Source organism: Onthophagus taurus, chromosome 7, assembly GCF_036711975.1.
Source record: "Onthophagus taurus isolate NC chromosome 7, IU_Otau_3.0, whole genome shotgun sequence".
Lineage (NCBI taxonomy): Eukaryota > Metazoa > Arthropoda > Insecta > Coleoptera > Scarabaeidae > Onthophagus > Onthophagus taurus.
In genome coordinates, this window is record NC_091972.1 from 34,187,615 (window position 1) to 34,212,367 (window position 24,753).

The 24,753-nt window shown below is 32.5% G+C and overlaps 2 protein-coding genes across 2 annotated transcripts; one reads left to right on the forward strand and one right to left on the reverse strand.

The window, feature by feature from the left end:
- Positions 1-229: 229 nt before the first annotated feature.
- LOC111418719 (transmembrane protein 245) lies at positions 230-10,882 on the forward strand. Its single transcript, XM_023051373.2, has 11 exons — positions 230-856; positions 915-1,143; positions 4,312-4,421; positions 4,479-5,207; positions 9,099-9,266; positions 9,348-9,534; positions 9,589-9,773; positions 9,831-10,059; positions 10,116-10,290; positions 10,345-10,524; positions 10,576-10,882. The coding sequence occupies exons 1-11, from the start codon at positions 344-346 to the stop codon at positions 10,595-10,597; spliced, it is 2,727 nt and encodes a 908-aa protein (XP_022907141.2). The 5' UTR covers positions 230-343; the 3' UTR covers positions 10,598-10,882.
- Positions 10,877-24,606, reverse strand: LOC111418727 (mitochondrial ribosome recycling factor 2). Its single transcript, XM_023051394.2, has 9 exons — positions 24,337-24,606; positions 24,020-24,286; positions 23,782-23,970; positions 19,058-19,299; positions 18,383-18,998; positions 17,968-18,311; positions 17,800-17,895; positions 11,121-11,270; positions 10,877-11,058 (listed from the first exon to the last, which is right to left on the reverse strand). The coding sequence occupies exons 1-9, from the start codon at positions 24,473-24,475 to the stop codon at positions 10,897-10,899; spliced, it is 2,205 nt and encodes a 734-aa protein (XP_022907162.2). The 5' UTR covers positions 24,476-24,606; the 3' UTR covers positions 10,877-10,896.
- Between the last annotated feature and the right edge of the window lie 147 nt (positions 24,607-24,753).

Genomic DNA, 24,753 nt, shown 5'->3' on the forward strand with positions numbered 1-24,753 from the left:
TTTCTGTATATACAAATGGTATTTTTGTATAATTTGTGCCTTATATTTTGGATACGTTCAAAAATACAATCATCACATTAATAGAAATAAATTTACGTAAAAAAAATGTAAGTAACTCCCACAATCTAATTAATATAATAATAATAAAAATTACTTTAAAATATATACTACAATTACTCTACAACAACTCAAAAAAAGATTGTTATTGATTTCTGAACGTACCCTTTAAACGTCAACAGCATGTGTCATTCAAAAACTATCGATATTATGAAATAGAAAAATTGCAATAGATAAAATACCTTCGACTCAGTGAAGTGATCCACGCCCGTATTAAAATAAAGAAATGGATTATCGTTCTCCCTTAGAAAATATAATAAGCATATTTGGAACGTTACCCCAAGGACATGATAAACCAGTAAAACATGCTGTATACAATGCATTGGCGATATTTTTATTAGTACTCGGATGTGCGGCAGGATGGGCTCTCTATTTAATCTTAGAACCTTTTATAAAACCTCTGATGTGGGCTTTACTGGTCGGATCAGTTCTACATCCATTAAAATACAAACTTGCACAAAGATGTCGAGCTTGGTTTGCGGCTTTGGAAGAGTCAAATACCCCTGTAATTTTTGGAATATTACTGGTACCAGTTAAGGTTACGGATAAGTTATCAGAAGTATTGGGGAATAAATTGTTAAAGCATCTAAAGTTTATTCTTACGATTGTGATCAGTGTACCAACAGTGCATATAATTTATTATTACACACCTTTGATTCTAGTCAATTTTATATGCAGTGTTATTTATAATGGAAGTTGGTTTATCTCGTTTTTGATTGATAATTCTAATACAACTTTGGTATGGGTTTAAATTTTTTTTTATAATTAACTTTAAAATGTTTTAATTATTTTTGTAGGTTCTTTTATTGGTAATATGTTATGCATCGGCAGTAATTGTATTATGGAAACCAGAAAACAATTTTAAATTCCATATGGCGTCTGTTATTTTTTGGTTAATTGTGTCTTGTTATTTGGCTAATTTATGTGGTTCATTCAAAGTACCTGTTTTTGTTGTCCTTCAAGTCATTTCGTTTGGTGGATTAATAATGGAATTACAAAACATCCAATATGAACTGATGATGAGTGGTACTTTTACTTACTTTACATCACATACAGGTGTTTCATGTAACTGGTTCGTTAGAATTTTTTTAGGTTCCACTATTCGTACAGTTTTGAAATTTTGGTAGCATGGGTTGTTCATTCGTAACTTTCCATCTAAAATATTTTCAAGATAGCTTGCACTTCCGGTCTACCGGAAGTAGATCATAACTTTGTTATTTTGAATGGAATGCTATAGTTTTTATTACACTTTTTAATTGTATGTTAAAAAATATGTTGACTTTCATAAAAGTTATTGGTACCTGGCGTCTTTCGTTTTCGAGTTATTTTGATTTTAACGTCTGTCAAGTTGGCACTACATCTTGCGATTTGAATAAAAAAAACTATTGCATTAATTGTCGCTTAATTTGTTGTAATTTGTCGTAAAGTTTACAAATTTTTCGCATCCTTTTTTATAAACAATATTTGAAATAATGCATTCTTAAGGTAGTGCTAACTTGACAGTGGGAATCTATGGTATAGAACCTAGATAACAAAAAACTAAGGATGTCATTAATTGTCGCTTAATTTGTCGTAAAGTTTACAAATTTGTCGCGTGCTTTTTTATGAATAATTTTTGAGGTAGTGCTAACTTGACGGTGGGAATCTATAATAAAAAGGAAAATAATAAGTAATAGGTAAATGGATTTTTATCCATATTGGTATATTATAGGTGTTTTTTAAAATAAACAAAAAAGACAATGTTTATACTCCAATATATTTTATAAATTTATTAACTCTACCACTTGACACATCTGCTACATCCCTCTTCTTGTTTTCTGAGTTTAGTCCATTAATGATATATCAAAATTTGAATGTGTTTCCTAACCGCAACCTTATACAACGAGACTCCTGACGATGGTCTAGGCCGAAACCGGTAGAGTTAATAAATTTATAAAATATATAAAGAGAGTATAAACATTGTTTATTTTAAAAAACACAGAAAATAATAAGGGTAAAAAATGTTTTAGAATTAAATTCCACATGAAATGAGCATCCTTTTCTGTTGGTAATTTTCAACTGTCCTTGTACTTGATAGTACCATTTATCTTTGTTATTTATTTTGGAACAGTCTCTTTCTTGATTCCATTTCCAGAAAGTACTTTTTTTTTGGTTTCATGGCATCCTTGGGATGCATATGGTATGCGAAGAAAGGGCACTTTATTTCCACAACAACTCCTTGTCCCACTAAATCGTCTGGACTTGCCCCTAGGAAGCTGTACTCAGCGTCTATGAACAATTCGCACGTTACTATCTTTATATTATCCTGTTCTTCTAACTGGTGTATAGCAAGTTTTTCATTTATTTTACCATGCTGCACACCCTTAGATCTACTTACTGCATCACGCAATTGACGCGACAAATTTGTAAACTTTACGACAAATTACAACAAATTAAGCGACAATTTATGACGTCATTAGTTTTTTGTTATCTCCACTCTTTACCATAAATTCACTGTCAAGTTAGCACTACCTCAAAAATGCAATATTTCAAATATTGTTTATAAAAAAAGGACGCGACAAATTTGTAAACTTTACGACAAATTACAACAAATTAAGCGACAATTAATGCAATAATTTTTTTTATTCAAATCGCAAGATGTGGTGCCAACTTGACAGAGGTTTGATTTAAAGTTTTTTTTAGCAAATTTCACCATGCTCTTTAAAACCATATATCCTAGCCAACGTTCATTCAAAAAAGCTCTAAATTAGCACGATTGCTCTACAGATGCTGTCAAATAGATTGTCATTTTTTATTGTATTAGAGTATCTTATACAGGTGGTCAAAAATTGAATTACCATTTCTCCATGTTCAACCGCAAGAAAGTCGAAAATTTTAAATGGAACACCCCATATTTTATTAGCCTACCCGAAAGGGAATTTAATTCTCTACAATTTATCTATAAACATTCCTATACCTATTTCTTGTAGTTTCTCTCATATTGGGAAATTTATCAAAACATACAGGAAACTGTGTATCTTTATTAGAAGGCACATTTTGACAGTTTTTCGTTTAATTTATTTCTATTATTGTACTTGTAATTACGAATGATAATCTTTCAGTTTACTCCAGCTTTTACTTACCAAAAATAAGAAACAGAAGATGAAATAAATGCAACAATTAAAACAAAAATTAATAATAAAAAATAGAATTGGATAAAAATATAAATTTGTTATGAAATTGAATTTGGAAATGCAATAAAATACGATAAAATTTTTATTTCGTTGTAATAGGCGCTTTCTTTTGGTCTCAATATGTCCAGAACTAAGAAATTCTTTATCAATTTTTTGAAATTTTTCCTTGTGATGGGCGTTAGGTTTGTTAGGCATCTCTCATCAAGTGTTCCACACGTCCTGTCCAAAAGTTTATTACATTAGCCATCAATACAAAATAAATTTCGAATATCGGCGTTGGAATAATCTGCCATGATGTTCAATGACTTAACCTGTTGTGACCTGTTGTCAAATGTAACTAATGACAACAATAATACAAACATGGACCAAAAACTGTCAAAATTCCATAGCTTTCTAATAAAAAGAACCCTGAATTTCGTGCATGTTTTAATAAATTTCCCAATATAAGGCAAACTACAATAAATAAGTATAGGAATGTTTATAGATAATTTGTAGAGAATTAAATTCCCTTTCTGATAAGCTAAAAAAATATTTATTATTAATTTCCGACTTTCTCGCCATTGAATATGGAGAAACAGTAATTCAATTTTTGACCTGTATAAGATACTCCGATACAACAAATGACAATCTATTTGACAGGATCTGAAGAGTAATCGTGCCAATGATGATCTTTTTTAAATGAACGTTGGCTAAGATATGGGGTTTTAAAGAGCATGTTGAAATTTACCAAAAAAAGCTTAAACCCAAAATAATTCGAAAACGAAAAACGCTAGGTACCAATAACTTTTATCAAACTCAACCTATTCTTTAACGTACAATTAAACGGTGTAATAAAAACTATAACATTCCACTTAAAATAACGAAGTTGTGATCTACTTCCGGTAGGCCAGAAGTGGTGGTCAGAAGTGCTACCAAAATTTCAAAACTGTACGAATAGTGGAACCTAAAAAAGTTCTAACGAACCAGTTACGTGAGACACCCTGTATTTATTTAAAGCATTTTTTAAAATTAATTTTTGTAGAAAGTGGATTAACATTGGGGGAATATTTGCGGCTTTATTTTGAAAATAAAAAGTTTGAGATTTATGGAAGGACACCAGAAATTGAAATTGAAAGAGATATTAGTGAAAATGTGAGTTATTATTGATTTTTGTGTTAATCATAAATATTATTATTGTTTTATTATTAGACTCATCTTGATTCGGGCGATAATGAACAAATAAGTGATAAAAAAAATGCCAAAAGTGATGATGAGCAATCATCAAAATCAACAACGGATCCTTGGACGTTAGAACTGTTTCAATCGTCCAACGATTCCAAAGAAAAACGAACCGGTATTTTAATAACCGACAAAGGAAATATTCACGTCATCAAACAACCGGAAAATACCTTCAGTACAACCACACTTTTAGCTCCAAAAGTTAAACGGTCCTTATCACAGCCGTCCGTTTCAACAACAGCTCAAAGGCCAAGTCCACGTTACAATGTTTTAAACTGGAAACGCACCAACAGTTTGTTACAAATCGATAATCTTGAGGAATCCAACAGCGATTTTTATTTGTACTCTGTAATGTGGGCTTGTGCCTCAATTTTCTTTTGGAGGAACTTGATGTTGTTACCAATACTTCCAATTCCTATATTAATTTATACGGTGAAACACGTTGGGAATTACTTGGGAGTATGGAAATGGATTTATAATTATTGGTTGATATTTGCGGACGTTTTTTGTTGGTGGTTTAAAGAGAGATATGACGCATTGGTACCGTTTCACTTACGGGGATTGTGGAAATGCACTTATAGCATTAATCAAAGTTTGAAGCAAGGTATCAAGGAGAGCATCGACACTGTATCCAGTTGTGTTGTTATAATTGGGCTTATTGTGTTCGTCACATGCGCTTCAATTTTTATAGCAGTGCAGGTATTGAAGAAATATAATATGCTTTATCATTTAAATTAAAATGTTTATTATTATGTACAAGGTGTTTACAGCAAAAAATTAAGCGTATTTTAGGAATCTTTTAAGATTTAATGTTTTTTCAGAAAATTGATTAATTTATTATTTCTAGGATATAAGATTTAATATAGCACTATTTTAAGCCTATTTTTAAAGATTCAATGCCATCAAGCACTTATTACTTTTATGTGCATATACAGGATGACTAATTTATGAAGGTTTGTAGCCCCATTATACAGGCTGTCTAACATAACTGGTTCGTTAGAACTGTTTTAGGTTCCACTTTCGTACAGTTTTGAAATTTTGGTAGCATGAACTTTTTTGTTCATTCGGAACTTCAGATCTAAAATATTTTCAAAATGGCTACCAATTTCGGTCTACCGGAAGTAGACCATAACTTCGTTACTTTAAATGAAATGCTATACCACTTTGTACCTAATGTAATACAACTCATAATGAATTAAAATCAATCATTCATACTACTCCCACAAAAATAGAAACATTCCTCCCAGTAAAATACCTAACCTGAGAACTTTATCACTCACAAAAGCGGGAACTGATCCCAATCTTTTATTAAAATCTTCGAATCTAGCCTACAAGAGGAACAACCACAAAGGATGGAGGATGACTAAGTACCTATACCAACGAAGACGTGGAAAAAATATTAAACACAGAATTCAGGACCACGACGACACTGAAACAGCATATGAAAAACTTCGCTCAAGTATAATTAAATCAGCAGAGGAATCATTAGAGAGAAGAGTCACATTAAGAAATAGAAGATCCAACACTAAGCCTTAGTTTGCCCAAGCAATGAAAGATCTAGCTGCGAAAAAACAAAGATCCTATTTACAGAATATGTCAGTCGCAATAACATACAGAGAATACAAAGTAGTGAGAAACAGAATAAACACAAACATCCAATTAATCAAGAAAAGCTGTTGAGAAGTAGAAAACTGAAAGTTAGAAAAACAATCCAGAAGTTGAAAAACAAAATCACCAGGTATCAATGAAATAACAAACAAAGTCATTAAATATGGCTTTAACATAAATATCAAAAGTAAAAGAATAGAATGTCAACGGAAGAGTATAGCATACTGATACAAATCCTTAAAAAAGGTGAAAGGGTGGGTTTATCTTTTCAGCAGTTATAGGTGAATTAGCCTGTTGTGTTCTATCAAAAAATTGATGACCAGAATGCTATGAGATAACAAACAGCAACTGGTATTTCCAAATAACAACAGGGATTTAGAGAATACAGGTTAAGTGTAGATGCAATCTTCATTATCGACCAAATAAGAGAGAAGACCCTAGAGTTCGACGAGACAATTTTTATATTTCGTTGATATTAAACAGACATTTGATAGAGTAAGACTAAGTGACGTGGCACTTCTAAACGAGATGAATACTGGGAATCAAGCTTTTGTAAGAACACAGGAGGGATTCACGAACGGTTTACCAATTGCAACTGGAGTGAGGCAGCGAGACAGCCTCAGCCCGGCTATTCAATTTAATAACGGACAAAATAATTGAAGAAAGAATTCGTGGTGGAAGGGAGTACATGTTGGACGAGAAAGATATAAGAACCAGTTGCTACGTAGACGATGCAGTCTTAATCTCTGAAGATGAAAATAACCTCTAAAGAAAGCTATTTAAATTCAAGAATCTTAAATTACCTTCCTTTGTTTTCTTGGTCCCTGGAGTATGTACCCTGATAATGGGTTTACCTTTTTAGAAACTGACCGATGTCCGCAAGATGACAGCCTCTTGCAGATTTAGACTACATCGCCAACGATCGAATTTTTTCAGGGAAGCATAATATGGAAATTTCCATACAGAAAACGCAGTTCCTATCAATAGCCTGAGAACCAAGAAGGTTTACAAATTTGCCATAGATCAGCACACGTTTGAAATATCTCGGAGTAAATATCACCAGCAATAAAGAAATGGCAGAAATACTTTCGATAAAGACCTGAAATAATAAGCCAGAACACACACCACAAGAGCAGCAGTTGTATTGGGATCCCATCGAGATGTGATATGGAGGAGGAAATAGGTACGTCCAAACCAAAAATAAGGAACAATTGTAAGATCAGGGATAATACAAGCACTACAACCAAAAAGCTCCTCAGAAGCCAGAGATTGCAACCTTACGAGCAATTGCTGGCTAATCTTTGCTAGACCGCATAAGAAGCGAAGACATCCGCGAAAAATATGGAGTGCAGAACATAGACGTGGCAGACGGAATGAATAGAGAAACTATATCGGGAGAATGTCAGAACCCAGATTCCCTGGTACGCCTGACGGAAAATCAGATGGGACTAGACTTTCCGGAGAAGCGGTACCAAAGATGGAGTTCAGTATCCCAGTCTAGACTCTGAATTGTTATAGAAAGACAGAGCTGATACCTATTATAAGAGAAATAAGAATTGATTCAAGGCTGGTCTGTTGCTGCAAACAAATCAATTAATTTCCCTTTAAATGTTAAGATATTAAACATTACCTTTAAAAATTATTTCTATGAGTAATCTGAATTATTCTCAGGAATCTCGCAGTTCTAGTTCTTGTCACACATTTTCTATTGAATTTAAATTTAGACTATTAGAAGGTTAATCCAAAATTAGTATTATCAATTACAATATTTTTCACGGATCATCTTTTGAATTGTTGTCCTATTGGTATTGCTGTGTGATAGGCATGAATTTTTTTTCATAACAAAACATGCTTTCTTGTAAAATATCTTTGTATTAATGTTGACTTAATACTCTCAGTGTGTTTTAGTTGAGTTATATCCATAAAAAGCAACTTATAGCTTTCAATTCTTGGCGAGGAGGATGTTGCATAAATGTTTTTCAACCAGAATCAAATTAGTAATTACTTTTTTGTTCACCTGAAAACAAGAGTAATCTTTGCACCTAATTCGTGTATGCAAGTTTGTTTCAACAAGCTATCTTTTAATAGTTTAAGTAGACAATCTTGAATCATCTTCAGTAAATAATTTATTTTATGTCTGATGCAATTAATTAAGTATGAAATTTAGATAGAGGAACAATTAATTATTCTCTTGGCACTTTTACGTCTACTTTTCGTCTTCTTGTTATCCAAAATTGAATCTTGGATTTCTATAATTTTCTTGGGTTCGACTGCGTTTGTGGAATGGACAGTACTACTCATCACTTTTCTCCTCCATAGCCATTCCCTATCGCATATCTGCTTGGGTATCTAACAAATTTAGTAATTCTACAAGAAAGGCTATGAAATAAAGACTTTAATCTATAAAGTTCACAGTGCGAAATTTGACATACATTAACATACTTACACGAATTACACAACGTTGTAGAGCTTGTTCTGTAATTTCTACATTCCTCTATCATTTAAAATAAAACTTCATAGCCTTATTGTATCCTTTTCATTACATTCAATTATAATCAATTTCATATTTAATGTATAATATGATATGTAGGGTTTTTATAATGGAAATGCTAACAAGCCAGCACACAAAACTATATTACGTTTACCAAGCTGAAAAGGTCTTTAATGGATATACATTTGTAGACCAAGTAATGTTTAATTGAAACTGGTCCGTTAGTTCTAAATAATGCCAATCCTGAACAATCAAGCAAAGACATGCAGCAAAACTAAAGCAATGCTCACGTTTACAAATGATTAAACTTAATATTGTTACCATGCCAGATGCAAAACATATTCATCACATATTTTAGTTTATTCCTAAAATTACGTACGAATCACCTTTTCAAATTTTAGAGTACATAGTAACCACCTTGTATAATAATAAAGTTATTGTCATAGATGTAGTATATAACATTGTATTATGTTGTTTATACATTTTTATAGATTTATGCTGAAGGTATTATGCTGGTTCAGATGACCAGTAATGTGATAAATCAAACTGTTGTCCATAATCCAGAATTAAGACAGCTGCTACCTCCCACTTTTGATGATACGGTTGATTCTCTTTTGGATAATGCTTATCAATATGGACGAGAAGGAATATCAAAATTGGTAAGTATTTAATTTAATTTTTATTTTGAAATTTTTTTGATGAATAATTTAACCATGAAAGTAATCGTTTGTGTGATTTAGGTAAAAAGTATGATGAGTGATGTAGATCCACACAAATCAGAAAAATTCGAAAAGCAAGTCTTGGAATTATGGGATAGAGTGTATCAGTCATGGATGACTAGCGATGATGCCCATGGTCCTAAAGTGTCTTCAGAAGCAGTTCAACATAGTTGGGATAACTTTGTTAAAGATATCAAAAAATCTCCAGGTAAAAAAATAATTATATTTTCGCATACTTTCTCATATTTACTATTGTAAACAGAATTATTTAATGTCAATGGAATAATGGCATTTTTAAAACAAAACATTGGAACATTGTTATCGTTGTTGGAATCGGTTTGGGGAATCGTAAAAGGAAATATGGGGTTGTTAATTGGATCCTTTAGCGCTTTAATGTCCATTTTATTAGGTGGAAGTACGGCGGTTTTAAATTTTGGTTTAAATACTGTAAGAAAAGATTCGTCTTCAAATTATTGATAATTTTAATAATTTTTTTTTTGTTAGGTGATTTTCTTAACCACATTGTTTTATTTATTAAGTTCATCTGGTTACCTTTATAAACCGGTTGAGTTAATGTCGAATTTTTCATCAAGCAGCAGTCGGTTTGGATTAGCCTTTGGAGTTGCCATAAACGGTGTTTTTACAGCTTCTTTTAAAATGGTAGCGTTTTATGGAATGTGGACCTGGTTTATTCACAGTTTGTTTGGGGTAAAAATCGTATATGTTCCAACAGGTTGATTTGCAAACTCTTTTTTTATTAAAAAGTATTAATTTATTCTTTATTTAAAGTTTTAGCAGCCGTTTTAGCTGCTGCTCCATTCTTAGGAACGTATTGGGCTTGTATTCCTGCTGTTCTCGATTTATGGCTTGCGCAAGGATCACCAATATGTGCTATTTTAATAGCAATTTTTCAATTTTTACCGACATCAATAGTTGATACAACTATTTATGGAGAAATAAAGGGGTAAAAATATAAGTTAAGATTTAATTTGTATATTTAATACTTTGTTTTGTACAGAGGTGGACATCCTTATTTAACAGGATTGGCGATAGCGGGTGGAATATTTTGTCTAGGTTTAGAAGGAGCAATAATAGGGCCTTTAATATTGTGCGGTTTGTATGTAGCGATCGATCTGTCATCGAATCTTTTTAAAGACTCCCCCTCAGAGGAATCTATTAACTTACAACATCTCTCGAGGTAGTTTTTAAGGTTGAAATTAACGTTTGTTAAAAAAGAAAATAATTGCAGGTTTGAGCTTCGAAAGTTTTAAAAAATGCGCTTTGAATGTCTACTAACCTCACTTTAACAATAAGTTTAATTATTATTTTTATATATTTTTACACGCACATTTTTTTTGTTAGCAAAAATTGTAAATTACCAAAAAAAATCAGTTTGTTAGAAATAGATACAATTTATTTATAAAGAAGTAATAATAATTGCTTTAAAAATTGTGATAAAAATTAATTTATTGTTGCATTTAATATTACTAAAAAGTTGTTTCTACTTCTAGCTAACGCTTATGTTAAAAAAGAATTATAAAATCTTTACCTAAATATTTAAAGTTTTTTATTAAAACCCTCTTATTTTTTCTATAACTTTATTTTCTTCTATGAGCGATAACGCTCTATACTCCAAAAATTCCATGGTAAATGTTGCAGTACCTGAAGTTATTATTCTTAAAGATGTTGAATACCCAAATAATTCCGAAAGGGGTACTTCACTTGTAATAACCTAAATAAAATCAAAAATAATAATTTAATGGATTAAACCATGTAACATGGACAAAAACTTACTTTGCTTCCACACGATCTTATAGAAACGTTGCGAATGGCGGCGCGTTTCTTTGATAAATCTCCCATTATACTAGGAACGTGAGCTTCTTGACAAATTATTTCAAGCAACATTATTGGTTCCAGAATCGATGTTTTTGCTTGTTTTAAAAGCTATTAAAAAATAATAATTTATAGATGAAACAATTGTAAAATAACCAATCATACTAATTTTCAAAAGATTAATCCAGGTTTTTTTTAAGAATAAGTCTACTAAAAGTTAAGACAAACAAAAATAATTCAGCTTTATTTAAAAGTCGAAAAAACAATTTGAGAAGCTAGGAAGGTTGAACGAGAGGTTTGGATATATGCGAAGATTGAGAACACCGTTTAGGAAACATGAAAAATCATGGCAAATACACAAGTGAGATTCTCACAACAATTCATTGTTATGGAGGAAAGGAAGGTGCTTTAAAATATACAGAGAGAATGAAATTAAGGCGAGAGTGAGAGAAAATAAGAACAAAAACTTGTCGAAGTTTAACTAACGTAGAAGGGACGATTTGATGACCAGATTAGTAACTTGAATTCTAAAAAAGGGAAAAATCATCAGTTATTTACAAGAGAAGAATATTATTCCTTTTTATCAAATCTTAAAGAAAATAAGGATAATGCCTGTTAAAAAAGAAAATCAACCGATTATATATTACACATTTTTGGAAAAGAAAATTTTCAAATTGTTCACGAAATCCATATTGAAATTGATGAAAGAAGTGAAGCCAAAATATAAGAACATAAGTATAAGAAGATATGAACACTGTCAAAAAAAGTTGAGCATCCCGAAAAAGGGACTTGTTAAGCCAAATAAAAGCAGTAATTTTACTTCAAGATGCTACCTAGAGTAGATCTAATTGATATGCAGTCACAAGCAGGTAGCGACTACAAGTTTATAATGGTTTACGACAATGGTACGGAATTTGCAAAGTTATTGAAGAAATGTGGGATAAACTTAAAATCGTTAAAATCACAAGGTTCGGTTGAGAGAACCAACCAAATCATAGAAAATATCTTGTGACATGGCTTGAAACAAATAATACCACTAAATGCTCAGAAGGAATTAAATTTATCCAATTCATGAAAAATAGAGCTCATCATTCTGGATTAGATCGCAGTCCTTATGAAGCTGTTTGGCTGTAAAGCCAAAGTTGGCTTGAAAACACATTTGCTAACAGATGCTATTTCAGAAATCACTACAGAGGAGGAACTTGAAGAAGTGTTAAAAGAGCACTGTAATAGAGATATCGAACTTGAGAGAGCAACTCCAAAAGAAGACAAAGATAGTGAAGCGGAGAATGAAACCAATGTGGAAATGGAAATACATAATCCTACTGAAAGTATGCAATTAACAACCATTGGAATTTCGGCTATTAATTTAATCATAACAACAGAGTGATAAAAAATACAAGAACTAGAACAAATAAATATCAAGTAGTAGTAATAGGTTATAAAAGTGTGGAACCAGTAAAAACAGTTAATCGTCAGCATATAGTAATGCTGACGATATAATGCTGATACCAGAGAACCATAAAAAGGCAAGAAAGTTAGTGGAAATATGGACAGAAGAAACTGAAAAGATGGGGCTAGAATTGAACGTAAATAAATGTAAGAGATAACCCAAGAGAAATATTTATTAAGGAACAAAAGATAGAAGAAGTGTATGAGTACTTGGGCAGTATAATATCACAAGATGGAAGGATAGATTTAGACATAAATGCAAGAATAAGGAAAACAAATAACGTATATCATACTCTAAACAGAACATTTTTTGAGAAGAAGGTGATAGATAAAAAGATAAAATTGAAAGTGTACAACGCGGTGGCAGTTCCAATATTAACATAGGCAAGTATGAAATGAAATTTTTATGGAAAATAGTGGGGGAAGACGAAGTGGGATAGGATAAGGAATGAGGAAATAAGACTGGGAGTAGATCAAGAGGAGATAATCAGCAAAATAGAGAGAAAGCAACTAAACTGGTACGCCCACATAATTAGAATGGAACATAACACAAAAGTAAAAAAGGTATTTGAATCAAAGAATAAGGATAAGAAAAATTGGGGAAGACCTAGGAAGAAGTGGGAGGAAAGAATAGCAGAAGTTGGGAAGAAGAAGGGGAAGACTCTAGCAGATATAAAGAAATTATCCAGGAACCGGAGGGAGTGGAAGAAGTGGATGGAGGAATAGGAAAAAGATTTATCCGACGTCATCAGGCATAACGATCAGGAGAAGAAGAATTTAATCATAACAGGAAAAATCGGTGGTGACGACCAAGTTCAAAATAGTTCAGAAGAAAAAGGTGATTCCCCCTCCTTAGTCAATAAAAGATGTACAAGCATTCAAGAAGCTCGAAACTCTGCAAAGCACGTACCTAGTACGTGCTTTAAGTGCTTTAAGCTTTTTTAAGCAAGCTGACAAAATGTTTTTCAAATGCTTTTCAAAAGCAAAGTATCCAATAGCCACTGTAGAAGAAAACGTACTTATAAGAATTCTGGTTGTAGAGGTAAAGCTGACAGTCGGAATGTTATAGCAATTATAATGTCCATTAAAAATGAAAAACTTTACAAACTAGGTACAAAATATGGAATTTAAACCAGCTCTATACAAGAAATTAATGTAATATTTGCAAGGAATTAATATTGCAATGTTATAGGAGGATGTAATTCAAATCGCTGCAAACGTAAAAAGCCACAAATCATTTGTGATTCCAAATTCCATAGCAGTTCTTCTTGTAAAAATAAATAAATTGTAGTGATATGATATAACAAAAAGTTATTTTTTATAATATAGTTTTATCATATGTATCAAGCTATACAAGTAATTATTAATAAATAAATAAAATAAATAAATAAATAATTATTATAACTTATTATTATTCAAATTTACCAAAAGATGCAGATATTATTAGTAATTGCTGCTAGTAATTAATAAAAACTGGATTTATTACATCAACATAACATAATTATAAGTGGAAGACAAAAAATCTCCCAAAACAACATGATTGCAACATTCAAATATGATAACAAGGTGTTATAATGTTCCGTTTTGTAGGCTACCAATTAGTATCAGGATTGATTTCAAATATGAATAAGGTATCGTTTTTATTATCAACTTCTTCACTGTTACTATAACCGAGGTTTATTCAGTTCACTTAAATTTTGCGTTATAACGTAAAAATGTATGTATATTAAACTGGTTTTGAAAGGTAATGTAAATATTAACCATGTTTTAGATTTAGATATTATAGAATATACCGATAAACTTCCCAACAGCGTTTTCTGGCTTATAAGTTAATTTGTACTGTATTACAATGTACAGGGTGGGCAAATTTGGGTGTTATTATAGGCTATCTCAGAAACTATAAGAGATACAAAAAAAGTAGGTGCCATGTCCCGGTCTCTTTTTCTGAGACTAATCCAATCCCGTAAAGACCAAATCTCTATCTTCTTTTGTTTTTAAGTTATAGCCAAAAAGTCAAATTTTAGTGATTTCAAAAAATGCTCATATTTCGTTTATTTTTGAAATTAGAGAAATGGGGTTAATGCATTCTTAAGACACTTTTATGAATAGAATATACTGTCGTTGAAAATTTTTTAACATAGCTGATAATTTTTGAGATATAACATAAAGTTGTATTTTTTTAAATACAAACTATACTTTATTATGATATTACTGAAAAGAGCATATTTTTAGCTTTCCAATGATGTATCGCACGCATGATGTTTCTGAGGAAAATAAGCGTTATTTTTCAATTTTTAAAATATTAAAGATTAAAAATCAAATTTTTAATTATAGTAGGCGAGGAAAACGCTAAATACTACTTAGTTACTATAGCAACGTGAGTTTACTTGTCATTTCATTCATGAATTTTGCGAAACGAGTTTCCCGTTTAAGAAGTTCCGCATTATCTTTAAATAAAACGATAAAATTAAATATAGAATATATTGGAGTCCGCTTTGAAGATGATACATAAGTCTTCATATCCCCATTCAAACGGTGTTTCAATGGAAAGTCCGCTCCCAGTTTATGATTCCTAATTTTCCTCTATCTCACCCAATTTCAAAAGAAAAGATTGCTGATAGCAAAAAACTTCTACATCTTATGTTTGGGGAAAACTGGGAAAATACTACCGAAGATTTCATTCATTGATACCGAACTGTTCTAATCTTACAACCAGTAAGTTGAGTAGAAGAAGATGACAGTTTATGACTGTTTAGTTTCTGAAGTTGTCCATATTTAATTATTCATTAATTAATACATTTCTTGTATTTTTAATAAACAAACTTTAAATGCTAATCATTTTTTATTGGTGAACAAAGTCAGCGATAAGATGCTGAGAAATTTAAATTAACTATTCAAAGTTTTTATTCGTTGGTACAAAACCAACTTATCCTGAATAATGGTACAAAACCAACTTTATTCTGTCATATTCGTGCAAAACCATATATTATAGCCACTAGGTAGTATTTACTGTCCGGACACGTCTACTATAATCAAAATTTTGAACATTCGCGCTTACTATTTTCGAATTGAAAATTAACGCTTATTTTCCGCAGAAACATCATGCGTGCGATACATCATTGGAAAGCTAAAAATATGCTCTTTTCTTTAACATCATAATCAAGTATAGTTTGTATTTAAAAAAAAAAACTTTGTGTTATATCTCAAAAATCATCAAGTATATTTAAAACTTTTCAACGGCAATATATTCTACAAAAAGTGTCTTAAGAACGTATCAACCCCATTTCTCTAATTTCAAAAATAAACGAAATATGAGCATTTTTTAAAATCACGAAAATTTGACTTTTTGGCTATAACTTAAGAACAAAAGAAGATAGAGGTTTGGTGTTTGCGGGATTGGCTTAGTCTCGAAAAAAGAGACCGGGACATGGCACCTACTTGTTTCGTATCTCTTATAGTTTCTGAGATAGCCTATAATAACACCCAAATTTGCCCACCCTGTACGTATATTTTTGTCGGTGATTATCGGCTGGATAACTTATCGGGTTCTCAGCGGTGCCGATAAGATAGTTATCCGCCAAATATACAGGGTGATTCACATAAGAACCGACACAGAGCAGGGACATGTAGAGGACAATAAATTAAGATGATTTAACGTAACTTACCTCTATACTAAGTTGTACACCTGAGGAGTTATAGGTCTTCAAAGTTGGCTCTTAAATTTTTAAAAAGTTCAATATCTTCGTAATACATTAAGCTAGAAAAACCAAATTTGGTATACGTTATGAGTGTACCAAGGGTATTAATTGGTAATAATTAGCATTTCAAAGGGTTGATTAAAGGTGATGGTACCCTAAATTTTGACAGATTTTTTTGATCTTTTGGCGGATTTAATACGTTACTACTTCATTTCATGTGGAATTTAATTCTAAAACTTTTCTTACTCTTATTATTTTTTAAAAAACTTTGTCGTTTTCATAGAAAACTTAAATAATTAAACCCACGTATTTCGTAATGTTGCTTAAAATAAGCGAAAATTCAGTAGTCGGCTATGAAATTGTACGTCAAACTTGACAAATAGGTTATAAAGTTATTTGACGACAAGGTTTTATAACCTATTTGTCAAGTTTGACGTACAATTTCACAGCCGACTACTGAATTTTCGATGATTTTAAGTAGCATTAACGAAATTCGTGTCTTTAGTTATTTGAGTTTTTTATGAAAACGACAATGTTTTTTAAAAAATAATAAGAGTAGAAAAAGTTTTAGAATTAAATTCCACATGAAATCAGGTAATAATCTGTTAAATCCACCAAAAGGTTAAAAAAATCTGTCAAAATTTAGGGGACCATCATCCGTAATCAACCCTTTGAAATGCCTCAATTGGTCTCAACTTGCTACCAATTAATACCCTCGGTACACTCATAACGTATACCAAATTTGGTTTTTCTAACTTAATGTATTACGAAGATATTCAATGTTTTAAAAATTTAAGACCCAACTTTGAAGGCCTATAACTCCTCAGGAGTACAACTTAGTATAGAGATAAGTTGTGTTAAATCGTCTTAATTTATTGTCCTCTACATGTCCCTGTTCTGTGTCGGTTCTTATGTGAATCACCCTGTATATGATTACCAAGGTTTTTATATAAAAACTTTGTATGGTCTTGTGGAAGGCCATCGTCAGAAGATCACGCAGACGCAGCTGGCTGAATATACAGTCTGCTGTATCCAGAGTTCTTAAAAACTGGCAAATTCAGGGAGGCTTTGTGACGAAGAAACGTCCAGGAAAATAAAAAGTTACCACTCGCCTCGAGGATAGCAATGCCGTACGGCTGAGCAGGAGCAATCCCAGGCTCAGCGCAGTGGACATTGGACGTGAATTGTGGCAAGCGGGGTAGCGCCAGCCATCTGTGGCAACGATCAAAAAAAGGCTAAATGCTGCTGCTGGTAGAGTGGGCGAAAATTAATCTCAACTCCACCCGACAGCAGTCGGACCTGGTCATCTGGTGCGACGATAGCAAGTTCTTGATGTTTACAACTGATGGCATATAGAAACTTTCAGGTTAAGCTGTGCCTCTTTCTTGCAACCTTCTTCAGAAACAAGTTCGAAGTGATAAAGCCTTTTAAGACTTTATCACTATATATATCTTAAACTTCAAATCTTAAAGTAATTAAAAAATATTTACCTTTTGAACACATTGGGTGGCAGTTGCTTCAATTGCAAAATCTGTTGTTCCTTTTACAACATTCAACATATGTAACATTATTTGGCAATTCATAACCTTGATTAAAAAAGACGTTAAATTTCATTTTTTTAAGAATTAATTTCATTAATACATTAACAATTTTATTACCTGATATCCAATTTTGGGTCCATGCATCAATCCAACAATTATTCCATGTCGAACAGCAACTAAATGTTTCGGGAGAATACACGCAATGTTACTTGCAGCTTCTGAAGTTCTATCCAGGATTAAAATAACTTTTTCATCATCCTCGTTTTGTTTCGGAATAATAGACAAAGAAATCGAAACGAAATGTTTATTATTTCCAATTTTCGTTTCGGTCGTAATGTCACATGTTGCTTTATCTAACGGAGCTTCACGATAAGAAATTTGTAACTTTCCTAATGTCGCTTCAACTTTATACTCTTTTAAAAGCCTATCCTTGATTATTTCCAAATGCAACTCTCCCATTCCTATTTAAAACCATCTATTCAAATTAATTGATACTATTACGTTATTTTATTATGAAAAAATAGTAAACTACCTCCAAGAATAATTTGATTAGTATCTGGATCATGGTTAACCCTTAAACTAGGATCTTCACGTTGTAATTGAGTTAAAGCAGTTTCTAAAGCCGCCTGTTGCGATAAAGAGGGCGGTTCAACCGAACAGAAAAACACAGCTTCAGGAACTTTTGGTCCTTTACTAAACATATCATTGATGTCTACCGAACCATCTTTCGATCCCATTAATTTTTTCGCCGCTTGTGCTGCTGTCGCTGAACTTGTAATCATATCCCCAGTTGTTGAATGTTTTAATCCGGTTATAGCAGCGATATTTCCCACACCCAATGATTCCACCTCTTTATATTCATCCGCAAAGGTCACCATAACTTTACCGGTTTGTTCCGTGAGATTTTTTTGAATGTTATATGTTTTTTGACCTTTACTAAAATTACCAGAATAAATCCTAAAAAAAGTTACCGGTCCGCGTTGTTTATCGTGAACTATTTTAAAAGCTCTCGCGCAAAGATTTTCACCAAAGTGTTGAAAGTATTGTTTGGTTTCTTTTGGAGATGGAAGGTACATTATTACCGCATCTAAAAGTGGTTCAATGCCGATGTTTTTGTAGGCACTTCCACAGAAAACTGGTATAATTTTCTATAACAAAAATGTTTGTATTAAATAATTTTTTTTGAGTGATTTTAAATAATTCGGACCTCAGAAATTGTAGCTCTTCTTATTGCATTAACAACCAGTGGTGTAGGAGCATTGTCCAAACTTTCACTTTCAATAATTTTTGAAGCTAATTCATCATCACACCCTGAAACGGTATCAACAACTTTAGCTCTAGCTTCTTTAACACTTTGTAACGTTTTTGGGCAATCATTCCCAATCACACTTCTTCGCATTTTTCCTTGTTCCCACGTTAATTTTTCCATTGTTAATACATCGATTACACCTTAAAAAAATTTGGATAATATTTTTAAAATTAATTTACAGTCCGTCTAAAAATAACCCCCGCTGTATAATATGAAAACGGTTCCAAATATCGTCCCGTAGCCCGGGTTCTTTAAAAGTAGCTCGCGCTGTGTTTTTCTATAAATTCTCCACTTTTCAACAGTAACAACCTCGCAGAATAGTTATAACACCGATTTTTATCGCTCCGAGTTTATTTTGCGTTAATAGCGTCAAACATTCAAAAGAAGACCACTTATTCAGGCGACTTGGCGTTGAACCAAACTGTTTACAGCCTGATGCAATCCCTTCCCTCGACAATCAGTTACCTCCGAAAGAACGGATGGTACACTCGTGGAGTTAATGGAAACCGTGATGTTATATTCTAGCGGCGCTGACGACGGAGAGTTCCAGAAAGTCGAAAGCCGACGCAAGAGAAGGAAGAAATATGAAAAACGCCCCACTGCAAACACTACGCCAAAACCCGTACCTCAACTCGCGACAAAAATGTGTGGACAAAAATTAACAAAGACATCGCCCTGAGGGCATTAACATCACGAAAACTCGAACGTCGGAGTTTGAATATATGTCGCAGGCAAATGGTTGTTTCAGGTAAATAGCTTTTTCCTAATCAGATACTACTATCTGCCTTAGTAAATAGTTTTATTCCATTTATTTCAGTCTAAATTCTACTTTCCTAGGCAAATAGTATTTAGAGGAGATTTACCCCGGCCCAGGGTAAATACCCAAAATGTACATAAAAGTGATACAACTAAAATTTTACAGATTCCGAAAAAAATATAGAGGAAGGTGATGAAATAGACGTTGAAGACGAGGAACATAATACTTATTTCTTTATCTTGTAAATGTTATAAATAGGTTTGGTGTATAGATAATCGACTCTGCATTCTTGAAGTACTTGCAAAACTGCCATCAACTCAATTTAAATCAAATTTTATAAATACTTCTAAATACCCATCTTGGGTAAATACCCCCGGGTCTATATCCAGAGTATTTTCCCTTGAAAATAAATACCCGGGTATTTAACAACACTGACTAAAATACATACAATTGTAGAGTACCCTGGCAGGTTTTAAGTATGCATTTGTTGCTCTATCACTGCTTTGGAAATGTCTATGACAAACACGGTGCGATCTATAAATTATATCCTGTGAAAGATCAGTAAGTTTTGAATTTCCACATTTTAAAATCCACTCCTTACACAGATTCTCTTTCTTTTGTGGATGAAAAAAACGGTGACGACTGGAGGTTGTGTCTGTACATCCAAAAACAGTACAGGCGCGATACCTGTTAATACACCGCTTCATTCTAAATGTTAAATTAATTGCTAATCTTGAAAATTAGTTATGTTTATTATTTCTTATTATTTGCAAAGTCAAATATACAGGGTGATTCACATAAGAACCGACACAGAGCAGGGACATGTAGAGGACAATAAATTAAGATGATTTAACGTAACTTATAGTCTCCGATATTTCTGGTGGTTTTTATGACCCTCAGAAACAGTAGTGGCAGTAATTATCACCCGGAAAAAGTACCTGGACATGATTTATGATAGGTCCTCCTAGGGAACTAGGCCCAGGGACGCACTTCTTTTTTATTTTATTTTAAATTCAACAAAATAAAACAGAAATGTAGTAAAGAATATAAATTTACTTATACTTAAATGATTTTACAAAAAAAAGCAAGTATTAGTTTATAATATAAAAATTAAAACATATTTTTTATAATTATCTTAGAATTACTTAGTGTGAAAAGATAATAAATTTTATAACAATAATCATAAATTATTAAAGCAAATGTACTTTTTAGATAGATTTAAATAAATTGTTGTATTTTCACACAAAGTAATGATATTTAAGTTTTTAAATATTCTGTTATTGAAATTGTCGTTAATGTGGACCTGAACAACTCACGCCAGAGTTTGGGGTTCGTAAACTACCTGTATACAACCCCATCTTTGTTCGTTATATGACTGCAATTAAGTCATAAAAACCACCAGAAATATCGGAAACTATACCTCTATACTAAGTTGTACACCTGAGGAGTTATAGGCCTTCAAAGTTGGCTCTTAAATTTTTAAAAAGTTCAATATCTTCGTAATACATTAAGCTAGAAAACCCAAATTTGGTATACGTTATGAGTGTACCAAGAGTATTAATTGGTAGCAAATTGAACTCAATTGAAGCATTTCAAAGGGTAGATTAAAGGTGATGGTACCCTAAATATTGACAGATTTTTTTAATCTTTTGGCGGATTTAATACATTACTACTTCATTTCATGTGGAATTTAATTCTAAAACTTTTCTTACTCTTATTATTTTTTAAAAAACTTTGTCGTTTTCATAGAAAACTTAAATAACTAAACCCACGTATTTCGTAATGTTGCTTAAAATAAGCGAAAATTCAGTAATCGGCTATGAAATTGTACGTCAAACTTGACAAATAGGTTATAAAGTTATTTGACGACAAGGTTTTATAACCTATTTGTCAAGTTTGACGTACAATTTCACAGCCGACTACTGAATTTTCGATGATTTTAAGTAGCATTAACCAAATTCGTGTCTTTAATTAATACAACTACAATTAATACCCTCGGTACACTCATAACGTATACCAAATTTGGTTTTTCCAACTTAATGTATTACGAAGATATTCAATGTTTTAAAAATTTAAGACCCAACTTTGAAGGCCTATAACTCCTCAGGAGTACAACTTAGTATAGAGATAAGTTGTGTTAAATCGTCTTAATTTATTGTCCTCTACATGTCCCTGTTCTGTGTCGGTTCTTATGTGAATACACCCTGTATACATATACGTGTATATGTGCGTGTTTTCAAGACTTCAGCGACATCTAGCAAATTGTTCTCCTTAAAAATACGACGGTTTTGTTTTGTCTATATTGGTGCCCACACCATGAATGACTTACACCCATCGTGAAATGTAACTAATGTCAACAATAATACAAACATGGACCAAAAACTGTCAAAATTCCATAGCTTTCTAATAAGAAAAGCTAATAACCTAATAAGAGAATTAAATTCCCTTTCTGATAAGCTAAAAAAATATGGGGCGTTCCATTGAAAATTTTCGATTTTGTCGCCATTGAATATGGAGAAACAGTAATTCAACTTTTGACCACACTGTATAAGATACTCCGATACAACAAATGACAATCTATTTGACAGCATCTGAAGAGTAATCGTGCCAATGTAGATCTTTTTTGAATGAACGTTGGCTGAGATATGGGGTTTTAAAGAGTATGCTGAAATTTACCAAAAAAAGCTTAAAACCAAAATAACTCGAAAACGAAAAACGCTAGGTACCAATAACTTGTATCAAAGTCAACCTATTTTATTACGTACCATTAAACGGTGTAATAAAAACTATAGCATTCCATTTAAAATAACGAAGTTATGGTCTACTTCCGGTAGACCAGAAGTGGTGGCCATCTTGAAAATATTTTAGATCGAAAGTTCCGACTGAACAACCCATGTTACCAATATTTCAAATCTCTACGAATAGTGGAACCTGAAAAAGTTCTAACGAACCAGTTACGTGAGACATCCTGCATAGTTCTAATGGACAGTTGTCGTGGATCAAGGTTTATATATTAAAGGTTGTCTAAGTACAGTCATGTTCACGGGAAATGCACACTCAAGGTCAAGCGCTGTTGTGAGATCCGACATGCCGCTAGCTAAACGGACTGAGCCGAACGCCCACGAACTACGAGCTGCGTGTGCGCTCGGCTCAGCCCGTTTAGCCAGCGGCATGTCGGATCTCGGATCTTTTCCGTGAACATGACTGTACCTATGCTGCAATACTTTGATTTAGTTTGTGGGCGAGGGGCAAGAACAGGAGTGTTTCGTGACGTAAGCGATCACGGATTGCGCACGTAACCTCATGGCCATGTGGTGCTCCGTGCATTTGTTTAATTTGAATTGCTTGGCGGTATTATTTTCCACATGTGACGTAATGTGCAGTATGATTACGTACGAATCTAGACAACCTCTTATATATAAACCTTGGTCGTGGATGACCCTGTATATCAGCTCCTTAGAGGTAATGTTTATTAAATCACAAACTCAAAATTGTTCAGGAGAGAGATTTGAAAGTGGACTTAATGTTTAAACAAATACACATGGTGGAGATAACTTATTTCGCAAAAAACGTGACTTAACACACCTTACCTCTGATTGTTAAGGAGAGAGATTTGAAAGTAGACTTAATGATTAAACAAATACACATGGTGGAGATAACTCATTTCGCAAAAAATGTGACTTAACACACCTTACCTCTGAGGTGCTGATATGTTTACCAAAAGCCTAAAACAGTTATTCCCTGGCGCCACAAAACCAAGTATGCAAGATCAAACTCTACAAGCCTGTGATCAGACGTCAATGCACAGTTTTCAAATTAGTGAAGGGGGTTACTTTTTTCGCGAACTGCATTTTTATTAAGTTACCAATCAATTTTTTGTCATGTATTAATGGCATTTGCAAACAAACAGGTTTAACACGCATTTTTTCTACTAAAGAATTACACGACATCATTAAATCAGCATCCTTTCTATCCATTTTATTGACAAAAACGATTTTTGGAATTTTATACCTCAAGGATTGTTGCCAAACAGTCACAGTTTGCGCTTCCACACCTGCATTTTAAGATTACATGTTTATCTCGTAAAAATAACCTTATTGTACCTGCTGAACCATCAAGAACAATAACAGCACCATCCAAAACATTCAAAGTCTGCTCTACTTCCATTGTAAAATCAATATGACCTGGAGTATCAACCAAATTTACTTGATGCTTTCGCCAAGAAAAAGTAACAGCAGCCGATCGAATGGTAATCCCCCTTTCCCTTTCTTGGGACATAAAATCCGTCACCGTATTTCCATCATGGACTTCTCCCATTTGTTTAATTGAGCCAGCAAAGAAAAGCATTCGTTCAGTAGTTGTTGTTTTACCTTTTAAAATGAAAATGTGAGGGATATGTAAATGATTTACAATGAATTACCTGCATCGATATGGGCCAAAATACCGATATTTCGAATTTTATCCACATTGTTGCTACCCAAAACTTGCGTAGAATAAAAATATTTGTGAGTCCACTGTTTGTACCTTCGTATAATCTTTATTAAATGAGAATTCATCATAATGCATCCGCACTTAATCTATTTGACTAGAAATAATATATGGCAAACAAATATCATTATTTAGCTAATTCCTTTCTCGTATATTATCGGAAATGCATGACTGATTCAAAGGTTATGTCACATGTTGTACCAAAATAATGTGAAGATAGGTACAGTTTGAATATTTAAATTATTTATATTAAAATTTTCGTAATATTTCTTAAACATGTTATTGTTAAATAGCCTCTTAATATTAAATTTATACTTATTTTAAAATTATTATTTTCCTTATTAAATTT

What these genes read in the sequence shown, in the direction of transcription:
- LOC111418719 (XM_023051373.2), top strand. Translation starts at nt 344, where the DNA reads ATGGATTATCGTTCTCCCTTAGAAAATATAATAAGCATATTTGGAACG. An exon ending in ATATGAACTGATGATGAGTG is followed by an intron (nt 1,144 to 4,311) that starts GTACTTTTACTT and finishes TAATTTTTGTAG; the next exon opens with AAAGTGGATTAACATTGGGG. An exon ending in CAATTTTTATAGCAGTGCAG is followed by an intron (nt 5,208 to 9,098) that starts GTATTGAAGAAA and finishes ACATTTTTATAG; the next exon opens with ATTTATGCTGAAGGTATTAT.
- LOC111418727 (XM_023051394.2), bottom strand. Translation starts at nt 24,475, where the DNA reads ATGATGAATTCTCATTTAATAAAGATTATACGAAGGTACAAACAGTGG. An exon ending in TGTTCTTGATGGTTCAGCAG is followed by an intron (nt 23,971 to 24,019) that starts GTACAATAAGGT and finishes CTTAAAATGCAG; the next exon opens with GTGTGGAAGCGCAAACTGTG. An exon ending in GAAGAGCTACAATTTCTGAG is followed by an intron (nt 18,999 to 19,057) that starts GTCCGAATTATT and finishes TTTTTGTTATAG; the next exon opens with AAAATTATACCAGTTTTCTG.